We start from the raw sequence: 27,227 nt of genomic DNA, 5'->3' as shown, positions 1-27,227 counted from the left end.
AAGACTCGCCCCTGGAAGATGGCTGCGCCCGTGGGCGCGTGGTAGTCTGCGGCCCGGCCGCTTGCTGAGCGTGCGCGCTCCGGCATGAAGCGCAAAGCGGGGCGCCGTCCGCCCGGCGGGCAAGGGCGTGGTGGGAAGGGGGCTATGAAACGGCTCAAGCTGGCGGTGGAGGAGTTTGTACAGACGACCTCTGAGCGTGAGGCCCCCGCAGGCGTCAAGGGAACGCCCCCCGCGTCCCGGGCCGGGGGTCGCGGCGCTCCGTCCGGCTTCCGCGCGGGCGGGAAGAAACGCCGCAAGGAGCTGAAAAAGGAGAAGCGACACCTGCGGAAAGCCCGTCGGTCTCAGTGGACGGCAGGTTCGGCCCAAGGTCCCGGCCCAGAGACCCGCAACGGGACCCAGGAACCCCCTAACCCGCAGTTGGAAAAGAAAGAGAAGAGCGTTCCCTCGACCGTAAATCGAGACCACCCTCCTCCCGAGAAGCCGCGACCTCCCCAAACCAAAGCCAAGGCCCCTCAGGCCCAAGCCTGTCAGAAGGGTTCCCCGGGGCAGACGAAGCCCGCGGCCGCCGCCGCCGCCCGCAAACGGGCGCTGCTAGAGGCCAACGAGGAAGAGGACCGCGAGATCCGGAAGCTGGAGCGTTGCCTCGGCCTGAACAAGCGGAAGAAGGGCGACGGTGCTGCCGTGCCGCTCAGCTTTGCCCGCGACGGGCTGGACTATATTCTGGGGGCCCTGGGATCTGCGGGGAATGGTGGCTTGTACGAGAGCAGTAGTGAGGAGGAGGAGGAGGATGCCGGATCCACACTGCCCGAGAGTGACTTAGAGAGTGACTCGGAGGAAGCCAGTGGAGAGGAGGAAGAGGGCGGGCCGAGCGAGGAGAGTGGAGAGGAGGGAAAGGAAGACCCCGCAGACGAGGGGACGCGGGCGAGAGCGGGGAAGAGAGTCCGTTTTGCGGACGATGAAGAGAGTGCAAGTTCTTCAGAGGATGGTGACGCGACCGAGCAGGTACGCTGTGAGCAACCTCCAGGTCTCCTGGGATTCGCTTCCAAGTAGCGGTGGGCGCGCAGAGCCCACGGACAGAGGAAAGGCAATATTGATAATAGAGGTGAAACCAAGGAAGCAAACCAGTTGCTGCGGATTCCAGATGCTCCTGAGGATCTCTTGGGTCGGTGTAGACCAGAGTTCCAGAGGGTTTCCGATGGCTCAGGGGTTTGGGGGAAGTAGGTTGCCAGGCTTTTCCTCTGAGGTACCTCAGGGTGGACTGGAACCTCGCTAGTAAAGTAGCCAAGCACTTTAGTCACCAACTCACCTGATTGAGCTTGGATACATCAAGTGGGTGTGTGTCTTCTAGTCAATCTACTTTATGGTTTCAAATTTCACAATGAAAAGAAGTGGGGGGAAGAACATGTTTATGCCAGGAGCATAATTGACATTTCTATTTGATGCCCCAAGACAACCTCTTCATTCTACACACAACACACACCTTCGCTCCTACCTCAGGTGCTTTGTTTTAGCCATTTTCACATGTATCCGAAACAACTGCAGCGGGGTACCCCCTACCTGGCTTCTTCCTCCATTGTAGGTTTGGTTTGTGTTTTTTAATTATCCAACTGCCTCCAAAGTAAAACAGCTCATCTCTAATTCTCTCTAATTGCGTGAAGTTTCTCCCATTTAAGACCTAGGTGAGATTCCATGACAAAGCAATCAAGGCCTGTGCGGCCTGGCCCCATGCCTGTCTAAACACCATCCCTGTGTGCCCTCCCTCAGGGCAGCAGTATGAAGTGACTGCATTTTCTCTCTACTTCTCACTATTTTAGCATCCAGACTTTAAACATGTCATTTCTTTGGGCTTATTCCCTACCGTTGGAAGGCTTTTCCCTCTTTTTCTCACTGACTGTTTTTCTATTTATTAATGCCAACCCTCTCTAGGAATCCTTCCCCATCTTCAGTATATGAACTGCCTTTCATCTATCCATGGCCCTCTCCTGGCACCTTGTGCTCACTCCCTCAGTTCATCACCAATCCTAAATTTGCTCTAATAAAAACCTTGTTGAGTTACAACTAATAGAAAATCTGAAACGAGCCCTGTGCATAGCACTTGTTTTATTACCTATTTACATAAACTTGCTTTCACCAACGAAATTTAAAATCTTAACAGAATCGCGCTTCGAAAATGTTTTTGTCCCTAAGGCCTAACTTTTAGGTATCCAGGCAGTGTTGGTCAATAATGTTTTGTAACCTCTCATTTGATATCTATGAAAACTCATTTTTTATTTCATCGCTTAAGTGTGGGTTCTAGTTTTGAACAAGTAGGAAATTATCGTAGGACCAAACCAAAAATCAAACTCACTGCCATCAAGTCAATGCTGACTCGTTGCAACCCTATAGGATAGAGGAGAACTGCCCCTGTGGGTTTCTGAGACTTAACTCTTGGGGGAATAGAAAGACTCATTTTTGGCTCATAGGAAGCTGGTGATAAGTTCCCTTTAAGTGCTTGGGATATTGCCAGGCTTGCAGTTAATTGAACCTGGGTATAAGGAAAGGTCAACTATAAGACTGGTTTATAAATGCTGGAGATGCATAACCAAATGTACAGAGGGGAAAGCAAGATGACAGAATGTACTGACAGTAACAAACAATGAATAGGAGACTTATCAGGAGTCCTGGTGGTGTAGTAGTTACACATTGGGCTGCGATCCGGAAAGGCTGGCAGTTCAAAATCACTAGCTGCTGCTCTGGGGAAAGATAGGACTTTCTACTCCCATAAAGAGTTACAGTTTCAGAAACAAGGGCATTTCCACCCTGTCCTTTAGGATCACCGAGTCAGCATTCATTCATTGGCAGTGAGTTTGAGTTTTGTTTTTTGGTGTTTTTATTTTTGGGTTGTTTTTTTTCAGAAGGCTATACAAGGCACTTAGTAAATAGCTGATGTTTAATATTTTCTACCAGTTCTTGGGACTTTAATATTTAAATGTGCATTTAGCGAGGGAAAATAGGGGGCTTCTTTAATGTATATTAATTTGTAATATGTTTTCCTTCAAGCAGAGCCTTTGTGACAGTGCTCAGAAGTATATTCCACCTCATGTGAAGCTCACTGAGGACCCTGTAGATACCACAAAAAAGGAGGAACTAGAAAGGCTAAAGAAACAAGTAAAAGGCCTAATTAACAGGTAACCATGTAAAATTGATAGGTTGTGTTACTTAAGAGAAACGGGGGGTTTTCTAAATATGTAATGTGAATTCTACCCCAGGAATTAGTGATGGGGGCCGGAATTATAGTGACTGGATCCTTTCTGGTCTATTCTTTTGGTTTTGTAAATCGTTTTATACATACATCCATTGTGTCGAGCACATTTGTACATTCGTTGTAATCATCATTCCCAAAATATTGGCCTTCTACTTGATCCCTTAATATCAGCTCATTTTCTCCCTCCCTCATGAACCCTTCATAATTCATAATTTATTATTATTTTCATATCTTATACTGTCTGATGTCTCCCCTCACCCACTTCTCTGTTGTCCATCCCCCATACATAGATTTTTGTAACCAGTTCTCCCTTTCCACCCCACATTCCCTCCATTCTCACCACTGGTCCTGAAGGGGTCATCTGTCCTGGATTCCCTGTTTCCAGTTGCTATCTGTACCAATGTACATCCTCTGGTCTAGCCAGATTTGTAAGGTAGTATTGGGATCATGATGGGGGGAGGGAGGCGGAGTATTTAAGAACTTGAGGGGTATCCAGTTGCCTACCGATGGGCTTTGAGTCTCTACTCTGCACTCACCCTCATTTATAATGATATGATTTTTTGTTCTTTGATGCCTGATAACTGATCCCTTCAACACCTCATGGTCACACAGGCTGGTGTGCTTCAATGTGGGCTTTGTTGCTTCTGAGCTAGATGACCACTTGTTCACCTTCAAGCCTTTAAGACCCCAGACACTATCTCTTTTGATAGCCGGGCACCATCAGCTTTCTTCACCACATTTACTTATGCACACATTTGTCTTCAGTGATCATATTGGGAAGGTGGTCACCCACTGATATGATTTTTTGTTCTTTGATGTCTGATACCTGGACCCTTCTACACCTCGTGGTCACACAGGCGGGTGTGCTTCTTCCATGTTGGTTTTGTTGCTTCTGAGCTGGATGGCCACTTGTTTATCTTCAAGCATTTAAGACCACAGATGCTATATCTTTTGATAGTCGGGCACCATCAGCTTTCTTCACCACATTTGCTTATGCACACCTTTGTCTTCAGCATTTGTGTTGGGAGGTGTGCATCATGGAATGCCAATTTAATAGAACAACGTGTTCTTGCATTAAGTACTTCAGTGGAGGCCTAATGTCCATCTGCTACCTTAATACTAGATCTATAAATATATGTACGTAGATCTATTTCCCTATCATTATATATGAATATATTTACATATGTACATGCCTGTATTTAGACCTATAAATACCCTTTGTCCCTAGTTTTTTCCTCTATTTCCTTTTACTTTCCTTTTGTTCCACTATAATGGTCAGCCTTCATTTGGGTTTCAGTAATTTCTCTGTTGTATTGCCCTTGTTGAATCCCTACCAGACCTCTCACATCCTCCTTGCCACGAATTTGGATTACTTCTTGCTCCCCTGTCCCTGGGTTGGTCACCACCACCTCTTTACCTCCGCTTCCCCTATCCCATGTCCCCCGGAACCATTGGTCCCATTGTTTCCTCCTCCAGACTATTCATCCAGCTTATTTTTTCTAAATAGATCTGTAGAGATAATAATATGCACCAAAAAACAAGGCAGAGGAAGACAGGTGAAGATGGAAAACACAACGATGACAACAAAAAAGAAAACCAATGACCCATAAAAGAATCAATTAAAAGGAAAATATTTAAAAAGAAAGAAAAACCAGTAAATAGATCAAGGTCTGATTTTTGAACTCTAGGTGTGTCCTCCAGTCAAGTCCGAAGGGGTGCCACGCTCTGGCCCCAAAGTCTATCCTTTGCACTCCCTCGGGAGCTCCATGGTCTGCTCCTCCCGTTGCTCTGCCGCATGCCTTTAGTGTTTTGCCTTGGTGTTGCAGAGTCAGTCCGGGCCTTTCCCAACACTGAGTCTCCAGTGTTGTCTCCCATAGGGCCCTGGGCCAGCGAGGGATGGCCTGTCTCATAGTGGGATCAGCCATATGGTCCACCCTGTGCATTGGCTGTTCATAGTGGGGACTTCGTCCTCCAGGCCTGGTAGGCCAGGATGTGCTCCACTCTCTTCCTCCCCATTCGTTTTCTCCCGTGATCTGTTCTATCCTTCAGACCCAGTGAATGCCTAGTTAAGAAGATGCTGGTGTTTTGGATTTCTTGCAAGTTTGAAAGTGATGTCGCTCACTTTGTTATTCAAAGGAGAAACAGGAGTCAGTAGAGTGGAAGAGAGTGGGGTGGTCTGTCTCTGGTGAAAAAGGACTGGCAGTTTCCCTCCCTCCCACACCTGGTCTTTCATCACCACTTCCCGAGTGTATGATCATACCTGGTGTGGGGGGGGGCGCATTATTTAAGAGTAAAACATAAAGTTGATTGGAAACAATGTAAAACAACCTGCCACACGTCAGTGCCAACAGATAATAACACTGTAGTGTTTCTGAGTCTGAATCTTTCTAGAAGCAGGCAGCCTCATCTTTCTCCTAACGATCAGTTGATGAATTTGAACTGCTGACTTTATGGTTATTAGTCCAGTGCTTATCTTACCAGCAACAGCAGGGCTTGGAAACACAAGCTGGGGCTTTTGTCAGCTGTTCCTTTATGAGCTCTCTGGTTTTGAAGATAAGAGTTAAAACCACTCATTTGCCAACGCCCCTTCTCTAATTCACCTTTGTGCCCCTATTTGCAATCATTCGGGCAATCAGTCATCATTATCCTGACTCCTAGCAACTTATCATCTGCCAGATTTGAATATATATTGCTTTTTGTTTATTTAACGTTGTATTTTGAAATAATTATTCACAGAGAATTGCAAAAACTACGAGGAGATTCTGTGTAGTCCTCACTAGAAGGTAGCAGCATTTTGCTGATTGAAGATCCCCCACCCCAAGGAAACAGCTCCCTATCTGAAGAGCTGTGGCTACAAAAGGGAACCAGAGAGCCAACTCCTCACCTGTCTGGGCCCATTGCTGCCAGGCAGGGTTCACATGGGCTTCCACCCTTCTTTCCCTACTCTTGACACCAGCCACCCTCCCACTACGTTCTCCTTTCTGCTGGGTGCAATCATCTGGTGCAGTGGCCCCACAGAACTCACAGATAATACTCAGAATTAAGGGGGGCGGGGGTAGGAGTGAAGGGGTCAGGAAATTAGCGACAAAACCAAACTCACTGCCACCAAGTCAGTGCTGACACAGAGTAACCCCTTATGGGTTTCCCAGACTAACTTTATGGGAGTAAAAAACCCATTCTGTCTTGCCTGAGAGCTGCTTGTGGTTTCGGACTGCCGACCATGTAGATCTCAGCCCAACACATAACCACTGTGCCACCAGGGCTCCCGGGTTATATTAACTGGTTACCACAAATTAAGATCAGTAAACACGAAGGATGTGATCTTGGTCCATAGCAACACCTTTCCTCAGCCAGGTCTCTCCCCAGTCCTGCATCTCTCAGGTACATGGTCCCTTGGCTTCTTCCTCTGTGGGGCAGGACGCCAGCCCTGCTCTACCTCACAGTTCAGTCTCACAGGCTCAGCGCTCTTTACCTAGCCTCTGGTCTTGACGTCCACCACGTCACACAGAGATCCCGCACGTGTACCACTGCTGGCTCTTCTTTCGTGGTCGTAGATTTCTCATTTCTTTTTCTGAGATGGCTCATTCTTACAGCCAGAGGAGGGGACCTAAAACTGACCGATTCTCTTTGTTAGTGTTACACATATCCAATTTACATAGTCTTAGCCAGGCATTGGGCAAAAATTACAGAGCTATGGATAGAAGGGTCATATTAAGAATTTCACTTCAGTACACCCACCTATTGCTGTTGGTCGATTCATACCAGAATGGCCCTGTGGGGAAGAGTGGAATTAACTACAGCGGATTTCCGAAACTACGTATTTACTGGAGCATACTGCCTCATTTTTCTTCTAAGTAGCAAGTAGTGAATTTGAATCCCCAACTCCGTGGTTAGCAACCCAGTACTGAACTTAGATGCTACCAGGGCATCTTAAAATAAAATTTAAACTTATTTTTTATGTAATTTAAATAAATTGGATGTGCAGTCAAGCCCCCATTTAATCAGATTTCACCCATTTTGCACTTGCTTGTGTGTCTATCTCTGCAGTTTCACATGCGTGGATTCATGAAGCCTCCACTATTCCTGCCCAACTGTTCGTTACCACAAGGCTTTCCTCATGCTTTGCCCTTCCCCATACACTGGGTACTTATTGAAAATTACTACTAATACTTCATTAAAACTAGAGCACCACTGCTTCGGTGTATCTTGGAATTTTGCCTACTGTGCATCTGTACTTTTCCCCTCCCACGCAGTAAAATGGAGCCACCTTTTCTAAGGGCAAAACTAAAGGTTTTATGCTATCTTACCAAAAAAAATAGTCAAGTGGGACTTTTTCCCAACAACAAATGCTATCTAAGGATAGTTCCGTACCTTTGCCTGGGAGCTTCAAATCAGGATACATAGAGTGAAGCATCCTCATCGAAGTGTCTGCAAACTGGAAAGAGAAAGATGCCACACTCCCCAGTAGTTGAACTGTAATTATGTACTGTGTGTGCTCAGTTACTGGGACAAGGTAAGAATTCTCATGCCTCGAAGTGTTTATAAGGTAGGGTATGTAGGTGGTATTGAATAAGTCTGATTTTTTTTTTCAGTTCAACTGAACATAATTTTTATTTCTTAAACATTTTTCCTGTGTGTACTTGTAATTCTGTGCAGGTTGAGTGAACCAAACATGGCTTCTATAAGTGGACAGCTGGAGGAACTGTATATGGCTAACAGCAGGAAAGACATGAACGACACTTTAACAGGCGTTCTCATGAGTGCGTGTGTTACCGACACAGTCATGCCCACCAGGCTGATGATGGAGCATGTTCTTTTAGTTAGCATTCTTCACCACACAGTAGGAATTGAGGTATGGCATGTATTTTTCTCACTAATTTACCATTTGCTATTCTCGCTGGTTTTCAATAGAGCGTAACTGTTTTCTATTATATAGCTTTAAGTAGCATTCACTCGATACTTGGTTTGGGCCAACTTTATTTTTTCTTCTTTGGTCCATTCTGCTGTGATTTTCTTTGTATTTATGTTCTTTTGGACTGACATTTTGGGCTTGCCTTCATGTTCTCTATATGCATGTCCTCCATATTCCAGTCCTTATTTTAAAATTGGCTTATTTTTATTCAGATGTTCAAGTATAACGATTTGCATGGTTTTGCCACTGTGGTACTTGTATTGAGTTATTGATTATTTTTGATCAGTAAAAATGCCACCACAAACTTAGAGTTGCCAAGTTTCCCTTCCAAGTTGGTTATATGCCATCTCTGTGCCAGGGCACAAGCTCCGAAGCAGGTGACAGTTACTATCTCATGGAGCTTTGTCAGGATTCAGGTGGACAGCGTGTTAAAGTAGTTGGGACCTAGTCGCTCTTAGTAGTTAGCCAAATACGTATTTGTCTCCCATCCACTCCCACCTCTCGTATTCTTTGTCCTTGCTCAGTGACCTGATGGTTTAAAGTTAGGGAAGCCTCCTTGGTTAGAACTGGTCCACCAATACCCTCGTGCTACAGCCACATCCTCTGCCATCAGATTGATTCTGACTCACATCGACCCTGCAGGACAGAGGAGAACTGCACCTTAGGATTTCTGTGGGTGTAAATCATGGAGATTGCCACCTCTTTCTGCCATGGAGATGGTGGTTCAAACCACTAACCTTTGCATTGGCAATCACTGCACTGCCAGGATTCCTTCAGTGGTTATGTTAGTCTGGGCAGGCTACAGAAACAAATCCATAGAAACTCATGTATAAGAAAGTTTTATATAAAGGGTAATTTTACATTAAGAAAACACCCAGCAGTCCGGTCCATGCCCCTAAGTCTAATATTAGCCATATGTCCAATACCAATCTATAAAGCCCTCTTCAGACTCACGAAACACTACAGTGATGATGCTGAATGCAGGATGATCACAGGCCAGGGGCTAGAAAGTCTTTGGATCCTGTAGCGTTGTAAGCATCTCAGCACTGCCAGGGGTCTCTACGGGGCTTGCATCAGGGTAGGTCCATGTGTCTTGTCAGCTGCAAGTCTCCCAGGGAGTGAGCAGAGAGGGAGACAATGTCTCCCACCTCAAGAAGGAATGCAGGATTTCCCAGAATCCTCAGGAGAAGGCCATGCCCATTCAGAGACTCCTTCCCTTCACTCTTAATCCTCAAATTGACAAATGATTATGTCACTGCCACAGTGGTCTATTGTAAAATTATCAATTTCCCACTGATATTTCAATTCCCACAATATAGCTCATTTGATTATGTTAAAAGAAATCAGTTTGCCTAAAGGAATTCATTCTGTGGTGAATGAGTGAGTTTCCTTGCAATGTTTCTTGGCCTTTTGATCCTTAGTGTTCTCGTATAATAAAGAATAGCCTAAGGCATTAAAGCATCCTACAAGTCTGCTTTGCAGCTATGCACCTGTACGCTTCTGTGTCTTCATAGCTTTTGACCCTTGCAACGTCCCATTGAAATAAGTAGGACAGACAGCGATTTAACCCCCACTTCATACATGCAGCAAGCCAAGAGCTGAGCAGTTATGTGGTAACCCCCAAACCCCAAGACTTGGGAAAGGTAAGCTAAATCTGTTTACCTAGCTCCTTAACCAGTGTATTTGTGCCACAATGCTTTTCAAATAAATTTCATTTTTGTAGTATTTGCTCTTAATCACTGTCTTTTTTTTTTTTAACATTTTATTAGGAGCTCATACAACTCTTAGCACAATCCATACATATACATACATCAATTGTATAAAGCATATCTGTACATTCTTAATCACTGTCTTAAAAATTATTTGAAGTCTTATAGAGTGAGGCTGTCAAAGGCTTACTTTAAAATGGACAAACATGGCCAAAATGAACCACTCTTCAAATTACGAGAAGCATACAAGAGGGTAGTGTGGTGCGTAATAAGAGTACTACCTGAGTTCTAATCTGTGTGACCTTGTATCATTTCTCTGTGCCTCGGTTTCTTAGCATTAAGTTTAATGAGTCAATATATATAATATGCTTAGAAAATCGCCTGGTCTGTAGTATGCAGACCAGCAACTCACTAGCTCAAAACCAAACTCACTGCCATCGAGTTGATGGCAGCTAATAGCGAGCCTGTAGCGCAGGGTAGAACTGCCCCGTGGATGTCCGGGCCTGTAACTCTTCTCGGGAGTAGAAAGCCTTGTCTTTCTCCCTTGGAATGACTGTTGGTTTCAAACTGCTAAAACTGCATTTAGCAACCTAATGAGTCATCCCTATGCCACTTAATAAGGGGGTTTTTCATGTTGAAATTCTGCCATTCCTTCTACTTTCTTCCTAGCATCTTTTCATTCCACTGCAGATTTTATTTCTGTTCCCAGATAATTTTCTTTCTTATATTTTTCCTTACCCAACCGTAGTTACATTGTGGACATTTTTTTAACCTACCCTGCATTGGAAGCTGGAGACAGAGACTAGAGCTGGCCTCCTGGGCAGCACTGAACTGCAGACATTATTGCCGGGGGGGGGGGGGGGGGGACAACTCCCCCAACTATTTAGGTAACCACTCTTTGGAATTAATTTTTTTTTAAGTTTCTAAGAGCTATTCTCATTTTCCCTTATGAATGCTGTAATTCCATTTTCTTTTCCATTACAAAGTGTAATGAAATCACTGAGCACCATCCTTAGTACCCTTAGATTGCCATAATTCAGTGCCATTATATGGTTTTCTTAGTACATTCCTCTCTCCTAAATCACACTGCTGTACTCGGAACAGATTCAACCATCAAAATGATGGTAGTATAGAAAAAAAAAAAAAAGTGTTTCAGTGAGTTATAGTAAAAGTCATCGCCCATGGTCACTCACAGCATCTTGGAATTTACTTGATTTGAAAACATGAAATTATTGGTCCTACTTCTCATTTATACCTTCACTAATAGCCTGAAGGATAACCAAAATTACTTGTTCCAAGGGGAAGTCATTATAGTACTTTAGCTAATGACATCCACTAAAACTTCTGCCAAAGTATGATGAGCTCTCAGGAAACTGGTTCCATTAAAGTACTTTCAATTCTATAATGAGAAAAACATCCTCTTAGGAGTTCAGGGAGAGAGGGAAAAAAATGTTTCAAAGACCATGGTGTCAGCTGTCGAATTGCTTCTAAAAATCATTTAAGAATCAAGTATGTGTAGACGTTTGCTGAGGGGGAGAAAAAAATCCCCTATCAGATTTAACTCCTATGCTCAAATAACTATTTGTAAGCACACAGCTACACAGGTGTTACTGTGTTGTTAAGTGCTGTACTGAATTCTATTTTATTTTGAAGACTCCAAATGAGATTACATTTTTCTAAGTTTTTCAAATTGTTATGTAATTAAAGAATTTTATTTGTGTGCTTGAAAATCTACCTGAGTCTAATTTGTGCCATCTGTATTTCTAATTTCTCTCTATAAATTATATTTTCACATTATGTCATATTAGGAGAGTATATATATTCAGTTTTATCTTTAGTCAAGGGACTTCAGTTGACAACTCACAAGTCTAAACAGCAAAAATGTAACCACTGTATCCGAGTAAGCCTCTTTGAAGTCTTTTCTCCTGTCAATATATTGCCTTTATCTAGCTGCTCCTAGCTTTTAACTTGTTATTTTTTAATTTTATTATGCTTAGTTATTATTATATTTATTATATTTGCCATTTTAACTAATTTTAAGTATACACTTCAGCAACGTTAATTACTTCTAGCATTTGGTTCTTATAATCTAGCACTGAATATGTTTTCTCCTTAGACTGTAACCTTTCTAATTGACCTCGTTTTCACCATGATTTTAAATATCACACATCTATTGTCAGTCCCACTTGGAGTCCCAGAGTTAACGCTAATAAGTCTTAAATAGATTTGTCCACCCTCTACTGTAATTACTAGCTCTGTCACTTGCTCTAGCAGCCAGACAGAAGCCTGAGAACCATAGACTTTTAGCTTTTCAAATCTGGATCTCTTCAGCCTACCAATCCCATCACAGAGGCACCCTTGTACCCACTCCTTTGTTTCCAGAGCTAGGCTGACTGCCTTAATCCTGATCTTGTCTTAAGTGGACTGTGGAGAAACTTATTTCCACTGTTCGACCTATGCTGCCATTCATTTCTTCTTCCTGTCTCGTAACTTGAGCTGACATGTGAAAGAAGATCATGTCACAGGAATCATAACACAAATGAGAACCACCACTTTTCGGCCTTAGGTTTCATTATCCGGGTTTTCCAGGGAGTGGAGAAATTGAGAGCAGTTCAGAAATTTGCGCAGACCCCAGAGATTGGGGCACGTGGGTAAACCAGGATTCACTTCCAAGTCTCTCCTTCCAAAGTACTCTGAGATTTGGGATCGAAATTCATTAGAACAATGAAACTTTAGTGGCTTTCCACAGCTTTGCTAAACAACATGCAGTTTCTGGGTCACAGGCTGTTCCCTAAAAGATAACTAGCTGCGTGTTTATTTTGTTGGTTCCTGAAGGGCCGTACGTTGGCCGCCTTGCCTCTGAAACAAGAATCTTTGAAAATACAGGCTGGCTCATATTGCGTATGTGTCCTTTACGATCATTCTTAAGTAGCTGTTGGTTTGAGAGCTTTATTATTACTTGATACTGTGTTGTGTGGTTTTTGTTGCTGGTATTTAACATCAATGTTATTGCTTCCTTATAAAAAAGAGCTAAGAATAAAAACTTGGAAAAAAGTATTGAGAAATTAATTTTGTTGGCTAGTAGTACAATGTAGAGATAGAAGCATGTTTTAAACAAAATTTTCAGCAAATTTATTTTTCCAAGGAACCATATTGTCTGGGCTGTCGCCTTGTTGATTTTACAGAAATCGACAATATGTACTCAATTAAGTACTCTGGCAAATTGCTTTATGTTGTCATTTACTGTCTACTGTCCTCTTGTCATAAAGTAAGCAGTAAGTGCCTACCTCGGGGTCTCAGGATAACTTGGTAAAGTTGGTTTTTTGTGTGCTTTTAATGATTTTATTTTTCCTTTTTTTCAGGTTGGTGCTCACTTTTTGGAGGTTGTGGTGAAGAAGTTTGATGACGTGTATAAAACTGGACGTGGAGGGAAGGAATGCGATAACCTGTTTTCCATTCTTGCCCATTTATATAACTTCCATGTGGTACAGTCTCTTCTCATCTTTGATATTTTGAAAAAACTTGTTGTAACTTTCACAGAAAAAGATATTGAGTTGATCCTGTTAATGCTGAAAAGCGTGGGCTTTTCACTGAGAAAGGACGATGCTTCCTCACTTAAGGAGCTGATCGAGGAAGCTCAGAAGAAAGCCAGTGAAGCCGGCAACAAATTCCAGGACCAGACCAGGGTATGGTTACACTCTTGGGCTGCTTCATAAATGACTAAATGCTCACAAACTAACCAGAACTTATTAAGTATTGGGGGTAAATATTGCCATTAACTTCCTCTTGGTTTCAGTTATCTTCTGCTTCATCTAATTGTATGTCTTTATCCTTAGTGTGTGCTAGAACCCTGTTTCTTTACTAAGTGCTCCAGTGATGCATTTAAGAGTTGATTTATTTAACATTCATCTATCTGAAAAATGCTTACTGAGGGATGCCGTGGAGCCGGGGTTCCAAGTGTCTCATGGCCTGCATTAGACTTTATGTCCTGCTGCCAAACAACAGCGTGGCCTAAGTCTGCCAGGTCAGGTTCCCTCAACCGTGACACAAGGGCTGATGGTAGTTCCCCCCTCCTTCTGTTCTTGTGATGACTGAGGCTGGGAGCAGCACCTGAGAGGCTTTCAGATAAGAAAGAATGTGGCTTTTTTGAGAATCCAAGAAAAAAATTACATGGAGATCCTGGAGGAAGATAGGCCAGACACATAGGCAGAGTTCTCCCATTGAGGGACACAGTAAGCCTTTGCAAGGACTTGATTTTATCCTACAGGCAGGTGAGAGATTCTAAGCAGGTAAATGTCAAGGTCATGCTATGTTTTATAATGTTCACGTAGGCTACTGTGTAGAATGGAGAGTGGATGTTAGACAAGATTGGGAGATGCAGTCACGGGTGAGGGGAGAGACTGGGTGGCTTCGATTAGCCTGGTAGCAGTGGACATGGTTTCAGAGTTAGAATTAACCTGAACTTGGGTGTAGAGGAGCCCAGGTGGTGTCGTGGGTAACACATTGGAGTACTAACCACAGGGTTAGCAGTTCAAACTCTCCAGCTCCTCCACAGGAGAAAGATGAGGCTTTGTACTCTGGTAAAGCGTTAATAGGGCTCAGAAACCCCCTAGGGCCTTTCTATTTTTTCCCACAGCTCACAATGAGTCAGAATTGACTTGATGACATGAAGGTTTTTTTGAGTGAGGGATACATTAGATGCCAGGGAAAGAACAAAGACTAGGAGTCAGGGTCACCCCCAGGCTTCTAGGGTAGCTAGCCAGGTGAATGCTGGCACCATCTGTGCAGGTAGCAAATGTTCACGGAGAAGCATATTTGAGAGAGGAGATAGCACTGAAATGAAAGTCCTCGGGTTAGTTGCTGAGATGATATAAGGGAAATGTGGACTAAGATGTTAGAGTCGTCATCATGCAGAATGGTCATCGAAGCCTTAGAAGTCGTTACAATTGCCTGGTACACGACCGGAAGCAGAGACATTACTGATGGCATTTAACTACAGAGGGGAGGAAGAACTGGCCTTTGAGAAGGGAACGCAGTCAGAAAGGAAAGTTGTAGAAGCCAAGTGCCGAGTGTTTTTTTTTCTTATCCTCTGTGTTGAATGCTGAGAACTCATGCAAGGTAAGGACCAAAATTTAAATTTGTAGTTCAAGTTTAATAGAGGTCATTAGTCACTCTTCTATGGAGAAACATGATGAAGTACATGTAAAAATTCCATTGCCTTTTAATTCCATTTTTACACATTGTTTTTGAGGCTGCTTTATATTTAAGTTCAGAGAAATCTTGGCAGAAGAGGGTGTTGAAGGAATGGGGGTGGGGAACATGGTTGAATAGAAGAGACTGTTTTTGAGATGGGAGCAGTAAGTTCTACTTCAGTAATTACTTAATAAAATATTGACAGTCAGAAAGTCGTGGTTGGAACGCACCCAGTAGCGTTAGAGAAGGCCCTGGCCATCATTTTCCATGGGGCTGACAGCTGTGCAAACGCAGGGGGGCACTTCTGCGCCATCACGGGGCTGTGTGAGTCAGAACCAACACAGCACCGAACAACACAAGATAGGTTGGAGGAGTTGGGGGGTAGGGAGTGACTATTAATAGGTAGTGATTTATTTGGGAGGGGATGAAAATATTCTAAAATTAATTATAAAGTGGTAGAAGGTTCGTAGTGGGAAATAGGTTAAAAGTAAACGGGAACGAAGAGGATCATCAAGAGGAAGGGATAACAGTGAGAGGGGATGGACCTGGAAGACAGGTGGAGGTAGTACCTCCTACAAGTACAAATGAGTTACCAGACTGGGCGGCTGGCTCAGGAAGAGTAAAGGGGAGCTATACGAAGGCTGAAGGTCTGTAGAAAGGTACGGCATCCAAAAAAACTGAGACAGAACATGTCTGTGTGGTATTCAAACTCCCAGATAAGGTGGCAGTAATAGTGTTCTAATCTGCAATATATACAGCCGTGAACCAATGTTACTTGTTACTGGAAGATTAAGGGACCAAACCCACCAAATCTCCATGGGAGAAAGCTTCTCTAAAGGTTGTTGTGAAGTATCATGGAGGTGGTTCTGACGCACAGCAACCTGATTTGCCAAAGACCAAAATGAATGTCCTTGGTTTGTGTCCGTTGTGTTACATTTGCCAAGGTCGCTCTTCATGTTGTTGAAAGGGTATTTGCATTGAATAAGTCATTGACTATACAAATTCTATCATCTGATCGCTGGCGTAAGTTTCATTACCAACTCCATATTTTCCAACTACCGATCTTTCTTTGTTCCTAGTTTTCATACTGCAAGCACCCATATTATCAATGCATGTTTGATTCATTTCAGCCTATAGAACTTGTTAAAAGAATCTTCCATTTCTTCATCTTTGGAATTACTAGCTGTTGCCTAAATTTGAATAATAATATTAAGTCGTCTTCAGCAGCATATGATATTATCCTAACAAAGACAGCATGATACTTTAGGATAGATCTTGAGATGTTCTTTTTGACAAGGAATGTGACGGTCCCTCTTCAGTTTGTCACTCCTGGTGTAGCAGACCATATGATTCAAAATGGGGATTGCCAGTTCATTTCTGCCCACTAAGGCATAGAATATGAATCTATGCATTTCTGCTCATTCTCGACTCCAATTTTCCTAGATTCGTACTTTGAATAGTCTGCGTTCCAATTATTAATGGGTGTTTATAGCTGTTTCTTCTCATCTCAAGTCCTGCCACATTAGCAAATGATGGTCCCCAACTCCATCCGGTAAAGTTGACTGTACTTTGAGAAGCAGCTCTTCGCACTGATATTTTTAGAACCTTCCAACCCGAGGGGCTCATCATCTGGTACTGTATCAAACAGTATTCCACTGCTACTTGTAAGAGTCTCACTGATTTTTTTTTTTTAAGAACTAGATTGCCAGTCCTTCTTCCTAGTCATTCTTCATCTTATAACCCCTTTGAAACCAGCCTATCATGAGTGATCACGCCGTCACATGAAATGATGGAGGCCATCCTGAGCAGCCAACTCACAGACAAGTACAAGTGACGACCTAGGAAACCTGATTGAAGTAATTGTTTTTATTTTATTTGGGTTTTTTCCCACCCCCTCCAGATTCGGTTCATGCTAGAGACCATGTTGGCACTGAAGAATAACGACATGCGTAAAATTCCAGGTTATGATCCTGAGCCTGTGGAGAAACTGAGGAAATTACAAAGAGCTTTGGTAAGTAACTTATTCCTGGTGTGTTTTGGGCTTCCATGTCAACGTGAACCCATAGCTCAAATTAAAATGATCCGGATCTAAAAGTCCGTTGTCCTGTGATATCTGTTAGTACGAGTCCTAAAGATGTCCAATAGAAAGTTCGTGTTTCTATGTGGAGATCTTCTGAGTAGTTTCAGTGCTATTTGTGTCATTTGTGTTGACAAATTATCACACGTTAAGCATCCTGTCACTGACTGAGTGGCACTGAACTCTGCAAAAGATATTCATCTGGTGGCTTTCTGAAAATGCAAATACCAAGATCTGCCTAAGAGAGGGTTTTTGTTCTGTTTTAACTCCTCAGCTGTTTGGAATGTGCAGTCGGGTTGAGTCCCACTGATCTCCCTGGTCAGATTAAATTTCTCAGCCCCAGCCTTAAACTGGCTATTGACTAGCAAAACCAATCACTTCGCCTGCCAGCATGGTCCAACTCACTGTTTGCCCCTAAGTGTCAACCAGCTCAGATTGCTCTTGCTCGTCTGTACCAACGTTCTAAAGAAAATGCTGTTGGGATGATAGAGCCATGTTTGTTATCAGTTGACCTCGCACACAAAGTGACGTCCGTGCTGCTTTGATGTAGCTCTGCTTTGGCATCATTCCAAACAGGTGGCTCTGTCATCGTTGTCTGATTTTACTGTCAAATATTCATGTACCAAACTCATGACTCCAATAACAAAAATATTAAGGCTGGAGGCAGTACAAAATAGAAACATTTCCACTAGGTCCTGTTTATTTTTTTAATCAGGTGCGCAACATTGGCTCGAGTACAGAAACTCGGCTTCGCATCTCCTGGGAGAGTGTGCTGAATGCAGAGCAAGTTGGCCGCTGGTGGATCATCGGGTCATCGTGGAGTGGAGCCCCAATGATTGACGGCACCGAGAGTAAGAGCCAGCAGAAGCCACTCATGGGGACGGTAAGGCGATGCCTGTCTTTTCTGTTTCTGTGTCCCTCATATTGTCTAGTATATTGCTTTACCTAGTGCAGCTCTTTGATTATTTGTGGACCAATTACTCAGAGAGGTGTTTGAAGACCTGACAGAAGTTGCCATAAGCCTGTAATATGATTTCTGTGGCTTGTTATTTTTAAAAAGGTTAACTGTATGAAGGGATCATATGATAATAATTCGCAAATACCAGTCCTTGAAACTTAGGCACATGCTGTTTTCCAGATGACATGCTTCTACTTCATTTACCTTGGGTTTTAAATTGTTAAACTTTCTTGCCCTTATTTGTATTTTATAATTAATAACCCACGTCCACACTTTATTCGTATTCCCTTAATTGTTACCACCCTTTTTCTGTCCAGTGTTCATTCCACCTGCCGTTCCCCCCCCCCTTCCAGAGTATCACAGGACATTTAATCATCTTTTTAGGCTCCTCGGGCTATGCCACTTAATGTGTATTTTATTTCCTTGTTACCTTAGACTGATTCAGATCATACCATTTGTGAAAAAAAGTTTTCTATATCAAGTGTTTTTACCCCCAGTGGCTTTTCTTAGCTCTTGCTTTTTTTATTTTATATTTTTAGGGTTGCCCAAGGCTAATAATTTAGTGTTGATTTACAGTTGTATTAAGTCCAAGTCCATGCAGAAATTATAAGTTATTTTTTAGAAACTACACTAAACCAAAGTATGAAGTAGTATTTTTCAAGCAACACAGGTATTTCATTGACACATACCAGGTAAGAACTATTGCTGCTAGGGCTCCAGCTGACACAGGCACTGGCTGATTCCTCAAAAATGTGCTAAAACATACCTCCACCCTCAGTGGGTAGCCACTAAATATACGTGTCTCAGTCGCATTGCCTCAAAAATAAACAAAGAAAAAACCCTCACTGCCATCGAGTCAATTAGTCACTCTTCTATAGCACATAGCAACCCGATAGGACAGGGTACAACTGCCCCTGTGAGTGCCCAGGACTCTAACTCTGTACAGGAGTAGAAAGCCCTGTCTTCCTCCACAGAGTGGGCAGGTTGTTTCGAACTGCGACCTTGCCGATCACAACCCGGTGCGTAACTAGTATGCCACACGGGCTTTTTAGGGTGCCTTCGAGACTAAGGCCAAACAGTAGTTTCTAACAGGAGCTGTGAGGCCAGTTAAATTCAAGGCACAGAGGTCAGCTTAGAAGGTTATGGTGACTATGGGGGATCATGAGAGGTAATCTTGATAGATTTTCTTGAAAGGAATAAGACAATTTTGCAGCTTATTAGGAAGATGTTTTCTGAAAATTAAAAACTACACTATTAAGAAAAAACAAAAGTGTACTGAGGAAATTTTTAAATCATTTTAATGCACCTGCTTATTCATTCAAAGCAAGGACTGTCCTATGAGAATTTCATTGGAGAACCTTACCCTGTCCACCCGATAGCCCTGATCTTACTCCTGCAGACTCCTTTTTGATTCCCAAACCCAAAGAACATTTAAAGGGAACATAATTGAGTCCCTCGAGAATGACAGAACTGCCATTTTGTTAAATCGAGTGAAGAATTCAGGAAAGGGTTAGAGTGGGGAAACACCTGTAGAAGTTATAGAGCTAGATAGAGGCTATGTCAAGAAACAGGAGGCTTGAAGCTTGATATTTTTGTTCAATAAAGGTTTCTGTGATTTGCAGTGCTGTTTAAAAATGACTCCCCCTTGTATGTATGAACTGTGATGTCTTTGTTCCTCCTTTCAGGTTAGTTCAAAGATACTGGACCTTGCCCGTAAGCAACGAATGAACACTGACATTCGAAGAAACATATTCTGTACAATAATGACAAGTGAAGACTTTTTAGATGCATTTGAAAAGCTTCTCAAGTGAGCATTTTTGTAAATATATTGTTATTGCTTAACGACATGTAAAAGTAATGTTCATTTGATATTTTTTAACATGACTTAACTAATGTCAGGTGAACGTAAGTATAATTACCTCCCTGTCTCACTCTACTTGAGTCCGTGCATCCCTGTTGGTTAACAATCTTGTTCCTTCTACTTTGCCACCAATGCGAGCGGTGGGCTGTCAGTGATTCAAACCCACCCGCTGCTCCGTGAAAGAAAACCAGGGCTGTATCTGTAAAGACTTAGAGCCTCAGAAACCCTGTGGAGCAGTTCCACTCTGCCCTAGGTGGTCGCTACGAATATGAATCAACTCGTGGATTTAGTTTAGTGTTTTTATTTTTTGTTGCTGTTTTAATTACTAATTAAAACATTTTGTGATATATAGGATTGGGGTCGTTTTGATCAAAATTATTAGATAACCAGTTGATCATTCGTAGTTGATGTTGGTTATAGTGAATTGCATGAAAATATATAAATCTTAATATTAAAATTATACCTCTAAGTTTTCATTTAAAATAATTGTATAGTTTCTGTAATTATTTATAAGAAGATGTTTAAAAATGGGTGGAGACTATAGTGGTTCTAAACAATTCAATCTTTTTTTTTCCTTAAAACTAAAATGTGGTTAATTACAGAATTCTGATCACTGAAGTTTTACAAGAGGGCTTCAAAAAGTTCATGAGAATTTTTCATTATATTTTAATACTATTTTCCCACAACTTTTTAAGCCTCATATTTTCTTAAACACTGTTGAAATGAGAAGTGTGGCCCTTCTTTGCCTCGCTGTTAGCACATGGATGATTCGTCTGGCACATCTCTTAGTTATAGGCTCGGGGGGGCTCATGGTCTGTAGTCGGAGCGCCTTACCTCATTCTTGATACACAAAGAATTCCTTTTACCATTGTTCCCTCATTTGATTTCGTGTCCTGAAAATGTTTGCCTATCAAACTGTTTATTAAGCAGTTCCTTTTTTCCATTTTTATTCATCAGAATTTCATAGCTGCTACTCTGAATGTTTAATCAACCTGATATCAATTCAACCGAAATAAATTAGTTATTTTAGTTGCCTTCAACCAACCAATTTCTCTAGTTCAAGAAGTATGATTTTAGCCAGTTTTTTTATCAGGTTATTTGGGGGGGGTGTTGCTGTGTTTGTTTATTTTGGCAATAGCTGTACTTTTCTCCTTCGAGTTCATGTTTCCTGTCTGTATGTGGAGACAGCAGTTGGAACAACTTTCAGCATAGTGTACTTCCAAAGTTAGTCAGTCTTAATCATGAAAAATTCAGGACAAGTTAAATGCTCTGGACGGAGGGGAGAATAAATGAACACTCTACATCCATACAGTGGGTGCTCGGCTTAAAGGGAAACGATTTCTGCTGTCCGCAGCCACGTGAGGGAAGCTCAGGTTATGCCAAGTGAAAGGCACCAGCTCAAAGGGTGTATATTTGGTGAATCTGCTTATGTGATATTCTTGCTGAGCCAGAACCAAAGGCGCAGAAAACAGCTCCGTGGGGCCTGGGAGAAAGTTTGGTTACAAAAAGGCACCAGGGATTTTGAGGAATAATAGAACTTTTTAGATTTTAATCATGATGGTTGCTATATATCAAAACCCAGAACGGTATACCAAAAAAAGGTTGAATTGTATATATGTTATACATTATTATTTTTTTAGAGAAATAGTCATTCTATAGCAAGCACCTGACTTTAAGGGCACATGCAATTGAGTGATAACACAATTGTTTGTCTGTCAGTCTGACACTAATTATAGGACTTGTAGGTAGATTAGAGCTCATAAATCATATTTTTTTACCCCCTCCCACACTCAGAAACATTCAAGTTCAGAGAAATTGGAGACAACTAGGCCTAGTTCATGTCTCCTGATACCACCAACTCCTCTACCTAGTTCTCCTTTCACCAAACTGCCAAGCGGCAATTTGTGTCCGAAAGATTTCTGACATAAGGCTGTAAAAGTGGAAATTTGAGTGGCTTGTTTGGTAAGTTACTATTTTTTTTCATAGACTTGGACTTAAGGACCATCAAGAAAGAGAGATAGTTCATGTTCTCTTGGATTGCTGCCTTCAAGAGAAAATGTATAATCCTTTCTATGCATTCTTGGCTAGCAAGCTTTGTGAATATGAAAGGAGATTTCAGGTAAGAATGCCACAAAGGGTTTATTCTAAGCGTTCTGTCTGCCTCACTCCATCTAACAGTTCCTTCCCCAAGTCAACCCCGACCAGAGAGTGTATCCAGTGGGATAGAAGAATCACATGACTCTCATTGGTCTGCCATGAGACTAGTAGGCGGTACCATCAGTAGAAAGTGGGGCTGGCTGTACAACCAAAGTGCTTGCTATATACGACTTTTTCTCATCGCCAATTGTAATTTTTATACTAAGCCTCTTTCTAGTTGTATACTGCATCATTCTTTTCTAATGTAATGTTATACACAAATCCCTAAAAACCTTACTTTTACTATTTTCTGGCTTGAGATGAACAGCTGCAATTCAAAGAAACTTATGAGGCCAGTACAAACAGTCTCTAGTCCCAGTGGCACCGTCGAATAACTGCCGAGCTGCTGCACACAAGATTGGCGGCTCAAGCCCACCAGCCCCTCCATGGGAGCAAGATGAGACATAGAAAGTCTGTTTAGGGTAACTGAGTCAGAATCAACTCCCAGGTAGTGGGTTAGATAGGGGTTTTGGTATCATTGGAAAGGAAATGTGTGATTGCTTCTAAAAGACTTGATTTTTAGAATATTAAAAATAAATGAATAAACTTGTGTATTTTATAAGAAACAGAATAGCTTTAAGTTGTATTCTTATTAGGAAATTCTAATTATTTATTGCATCTAAACCTTTTTTCTTTTTTTTCCCAACTCTTTGGTTAGATGACTTTCCAATTCAGCTTATGGGACAAATTCCGGGAGTTAGAAAATTTGCCAGCTACTAATTTTTCTAATTTGCTTCATCTTGTGGCCAACTTGTTGAAAACGAAATCACTTCCACTTTCCATTTTAAAGGTGTGTATAATACTATGGAATTACTGAAAACAATGAAAATGTTAGTATATGTGCCTATAATTATTCTTCTAAAAACTGCATTTCTTTGGTTTCTAATATACCTGCAAAGTGTTTTCATTATCATAGACATCATAGAAAATCACTAAATTAGCATACAGCACACAGTTACCTGAGTAAATTAGGACAAAAATGCAAATTTTGTGTTAATCTAATATACATGTCTGTTTACAAAATCATGAATTGGTCACTATAACATTAGGAGAAAGCTAGTAAGAGTTGATCACCTTGTAGAGGTAGGGGCCATGTCTTCATTTTTCCTCATTGTGATATATTTTAAATCAACAGGACACAGTTCTTCCCCTCTACCCTGACCCCATCAGCATCGGGAGCTTCTGTGTCACCTCAGAGGCAGGGAACTCCATACCGATGCACTGGGGTTTGCGTCGGGATGACCGTGAACTGGACCATAGTCCACAGAACTGTAGGTGGGCTGGTAAGCCCACATGTTAGGACCACTGGGATTTAAGTGTCTCAACATATCACTTGGGCTTTTAGGGAGCTTGAGGCTCAAAGGAAACTAGAGTTGGTTCACTGGAATTGACCTCCGTCTTTCTGCTGTGCGTCTTCCTCCTCCGCAGGCTAGGCCAGCACCGCAGTTTCATTTATTGTTGGTGGGCGCTGTTGACGCGTTCCCTCTCATAGCGACCCTGACTTTTCCAAAGAACAAAGCACTGCACTCTCCTCACAAATGTTAGGTTAGAGCCTTTTGTTACAGCTCCCATATCAATCCCTGTCTTCTTAATAACTTTTTATGCCATTCATCAGAGAATTGACTCAAAGTTGCCTTATATTTCTCCGGTTTTGTGAAAGTAGGTTTTGACCACTGTACTTAAAAATGCAGATATTGAGCCTTAAACTAGCATCTGGAAGGTAGCAGGATTTAAAATAATGTTAGGAAATGTAATTGGAGCTTATTGTGAAAAATCTGGCCCCTTCCCCAGAGGAAACCATTTGGGTTTTTTTTTGTGTGTTTTAATTTTAAAACAGTTTTTTTGGACATGTAATTCACATACCATACAATTCAATGGCTTAACCATAGTAAAAAGTTGTTCAATCATCAAGGCAACCACTGTTTATTTGGGTGTTGGTTTCGATATTAACATGTATCTATAAAACTACATGATGCTGTTTTGCATATTTTTAACTTTCATATACATGCTATACTGCCACATAATATTAGTATCCCACAATTCATTTTTATTCAAATTAATTTGCAGTTTATCCATGTTGACATATGTAACCTTAGTATCTCCTTTTATAACTACTGAGTAGTGTTCCACTATAAAACTGCTACAAATTTTGTATGTATTAATTGATCCTGTTGATAAACATACAGCTTGTTTCCAATATTTTTATTAGTTTTCCAGGTTCTGCATGTATAGCTTTTAGTTAGAAAAATGAGTCCTTAGGAGATTAAGATAATGGGAGGGACTCTCAAACGTTTGTTGGAAAATTCCATTATCTCTTTATTCTGTTTTTCCACAAACATTTTGAAGCATTCTTGTATATTATTTAACTGTGGGAATTAAGCTCCTAGCTCATAAGGCTACTTGCGTAAACTTGACACTACTGCTTGCTCTCCAAAGTGGTGGTACCAACTTCTTCTACCAGTAGTACGTGTGTAAGAGTTCCTATATTTCCACACCCTTGCCAATGACTACTTTTTTTTAAATCAATAACTAACTAGAAATAGCCACTTAAATGTAAGACAGGAGCTAAAACTTTATTCTAATTGACTATATTTAGAAATCATTGGGAATGTTGGCTAAATCCATGTAAACGTATGTTTATCTCTGTTAGGTAATTGAATTCAGTGAATTGGACAAACCCAGAGTACACTTTTTGCGGAAAGTATTACGTACGCTCTTAATAGAGACAGAGGTTGAAGACCTTGGTTTAATTTTTACAAGGTATGTCCCTAGCTGCTCGGATGTGTGGGAAAGGGATGAAGCACTTCATTTATGTTGGTTTGTAAAAGAAAGGTTGTTGTACCCTTTCTATGTAGAAACATAGATCTTCGTTTTCAGTTAATAGGTGTTAAATTTGAGGAACATAAAGCTCACCTAATGTTAAACGAGCAATGATTTGTAATAAATAGAATATAAGTTCTTCGAGGAGAATTCTGTTCTTAAAAGAAAGGAGGTTATATCTGACTCATCAAGATCCTAGGTTTTAAGATACAAGAAACTAATTTGTCACTCCTTTCAGAGTGTCCGACAACCCGAAGCTTGGGCTGTTGCGGGAAGGTCTGAAGCTTTTTATCAGCCACTTCTTACTGAAGAATGTCCAAGCCCCCAAGAGTGCTGAGGACACCGCCCTCCTCAGAGAAAGAGCCGACCTTGCAATCAAGTCTCTGCAAGGAAAGTCGGCCCTGAGAATGTAGTCTGGGAGGAGTGGAAGGTGAAGGCCACGGGGCTGCGCAGCGGCCTGTCGTCCTGCTTTCTAAAGTTTGTGAGAATGTTTTTATTCAAAGTTACCCTGTATCTGTGCTCTCAATCCTTTTATCAAACAACTGGAGAGAAAGTTGGTGGAACAAGTAGCGGAGCAGTCAGCTGCTAACTGAAAGTCGGAAGTTTGGGTCCACCTTGAGTTACTGCGAAGGAAAAGCTTGGCCATGTGCTTCAGCAGTCAGCCATTGGGAGCCTGCACAGTGCCTTCTACTCTGACCCAGATGAGGCCGCCGTGTGTGTGTGTGTGTGTGTGTGTGTGTGTGTGTGTGTGTGTGTGTGTGTGTGTGTTTATTCAAACAAGCTACCAAGAGTGTTTAATCATTTGGAATGCATTTCAATTATTGAAAAACTCAAGATTGTCTTATGTATAATATAATGTAATTATTTTTATCTTCTAAAATTTTTACACAGTAAAGAATATTCTTTACCACTTTTATATCAAAGCTCTGGTGCCGTACAGTGGTTAAGAGTTGGGCTGCTAACCACATGGCCCGCAGTTCAAAACTACCAGCTGCCATTTGTGAGAAAGGCGAGGCTTTCTATTCTCACAAAGAGTTACTGTCTGGGAAACCCACAGGGGCAATTCTACCCTTCCCCTACATTCTCAACCTGTGGGTCTCGACACCTTTGGGGGTGAGATGACCCTTTCACAGGAGTCGCCCGATTCATGACAGCAAAATTACAGTTATGAAGGAGCAACGAAAATTATTTAATGATCAGGGGGGTCACCACAACATGAGGCACTCTATTTAAGGGTCGCAGCATTAGGAAGGTTGCGAACCACTGCTGTAGGGTCACTATTACTGAGAATCGACTCAATGGGGTGAGTTTTTGTTACTCTGTTCATCAACTCTAGATTGTAACTGCTATCTTAGACAACTCTGAAGTCACCAAATCGATACTGGCCATTTAATCGGCGCTGCTTGTTGGGGTAGAGTCTGTCGTTGGGTGCCATTGAGCTGGTTCTCAGTCATCATAACCTTGTGTACCACAGAACACCACACTGCCCGGCTCGCACCTTCTTGACAGCCCTTATGTTTGAGCCCGTGGTTGCAGCCTATGTCACTCCACCTTGTTAGGGACCTCCCTTTTTATCGCTGCTCCTCGGCCTTGTCAAGAAGGCTCTCCTCCTCCAGTGACTGGCCTCTCCTGACAACATGTCCAGAGGACGTGAGATGAAGTTTCCCCATCTTTGCTTCTAAGCGTTCTGACTGTACTTCTACCAAGACAGAGTTGGCTGTTCTTTTGGCAGCTCATGGTGCTTTCAGTATTCTTCTTCTGTCTTCCTTGTTTGATATCAACCTTTCAACGGCATATGAAGCAATTTGAAAATATAATAGCTTGAGTTGGGTACACCTTAGCTAGCTGCAAGATCAGGAAAATATATCCGTTGAATAATAATACCTAATTTTATTCATGTACAGTAAACCTTGCTTGAGGTCAAGATAAATTCGAGCTGATTTGTATGTAAAAGACAAATTTCTATGTACTGAGTCCCATTTTTATAGTCCGTTATTAAATTAAAATTTTTTTCTCTTTGCCATTGAATGTATTTGTAACTTAATTCATTGCGTATGTCTGACATTTATTTTTATAGCAAGTTTGTAATCTGTACTTTCTTCTCGGCGTGAAACCACTGTTTAGCAGCATATATCATGCATCTCACATCGTGGAGATTATATTGTAGCCTCTGGACCAAAAACAATTGTAAATACAAACTGCTTTCAGAAAGTTACAGATTCCTAACTTATTACCTTAATATCTGCATTTGAAAAAT

The 27,227-nt window shown here is 41.8% G+C and overlaps 1 protein-coding gene across 2 annotated transcripts; it reads left to right on the top strand.

The window, feature by feature from the left end:
- On the top strand, positions 1–25,720 carry NOM1 (nucleolar protein with MIF4G domain 1). Of its 2 annotated transcripts, none has more exons than XM_075550179.1 (11): positions 1–1,002; positions 3,043–3,167; positions 7,901–8,096; positions 13,228–13,551; positions 16,959–17,069; positions 17,851–18,018; positions 19,779–19,900; positions 21,941–22,073; positions 22,809–22,940; positions 24,801–24,910; positions 25,209–25,720. In XM_075550179.1, exons 1-11 carry the CDS (start codon positions 85–87, stop codon positions 25,381–25,383), a joined length of 2,514 nt encoding a protein of 837 aa, XP_075406294.1. In that variant the 5' UTR covers positions 1–84; the 3' UTR covers positions 25,384–25,720. The 2 variants fall into 2 exon arrangements, with proteins under 2 accessions (XP_075406294.1, XP_075406293.1); XM_075550178.1 differs by having other exon boundaries at positions 3,040–3,167.
- The last annotated feature ends 1,507 nt before the right edge of the window (positions 25,721–27,227 follow it).

This window comes from Tenrec ecaudatus, chromosome 5 (assembly GCF_050624435.1).
Source record: "Tenrec ecaudatus isolate mTenEca1 chromosome 5, mTenEca1.hap1, whole genome shotgun sequence".
Classification (NCBI taxonomy): domain Eukaryota; kingdom Metazoa; phylum Chordata; class Mammalia; order Afrosoricida; family Tenrecidae; genus Tenrec; species Tenrec ecaudatus.
This window is presented reverse-complemented; position numbering and strand designations above follow the sequence as displayed.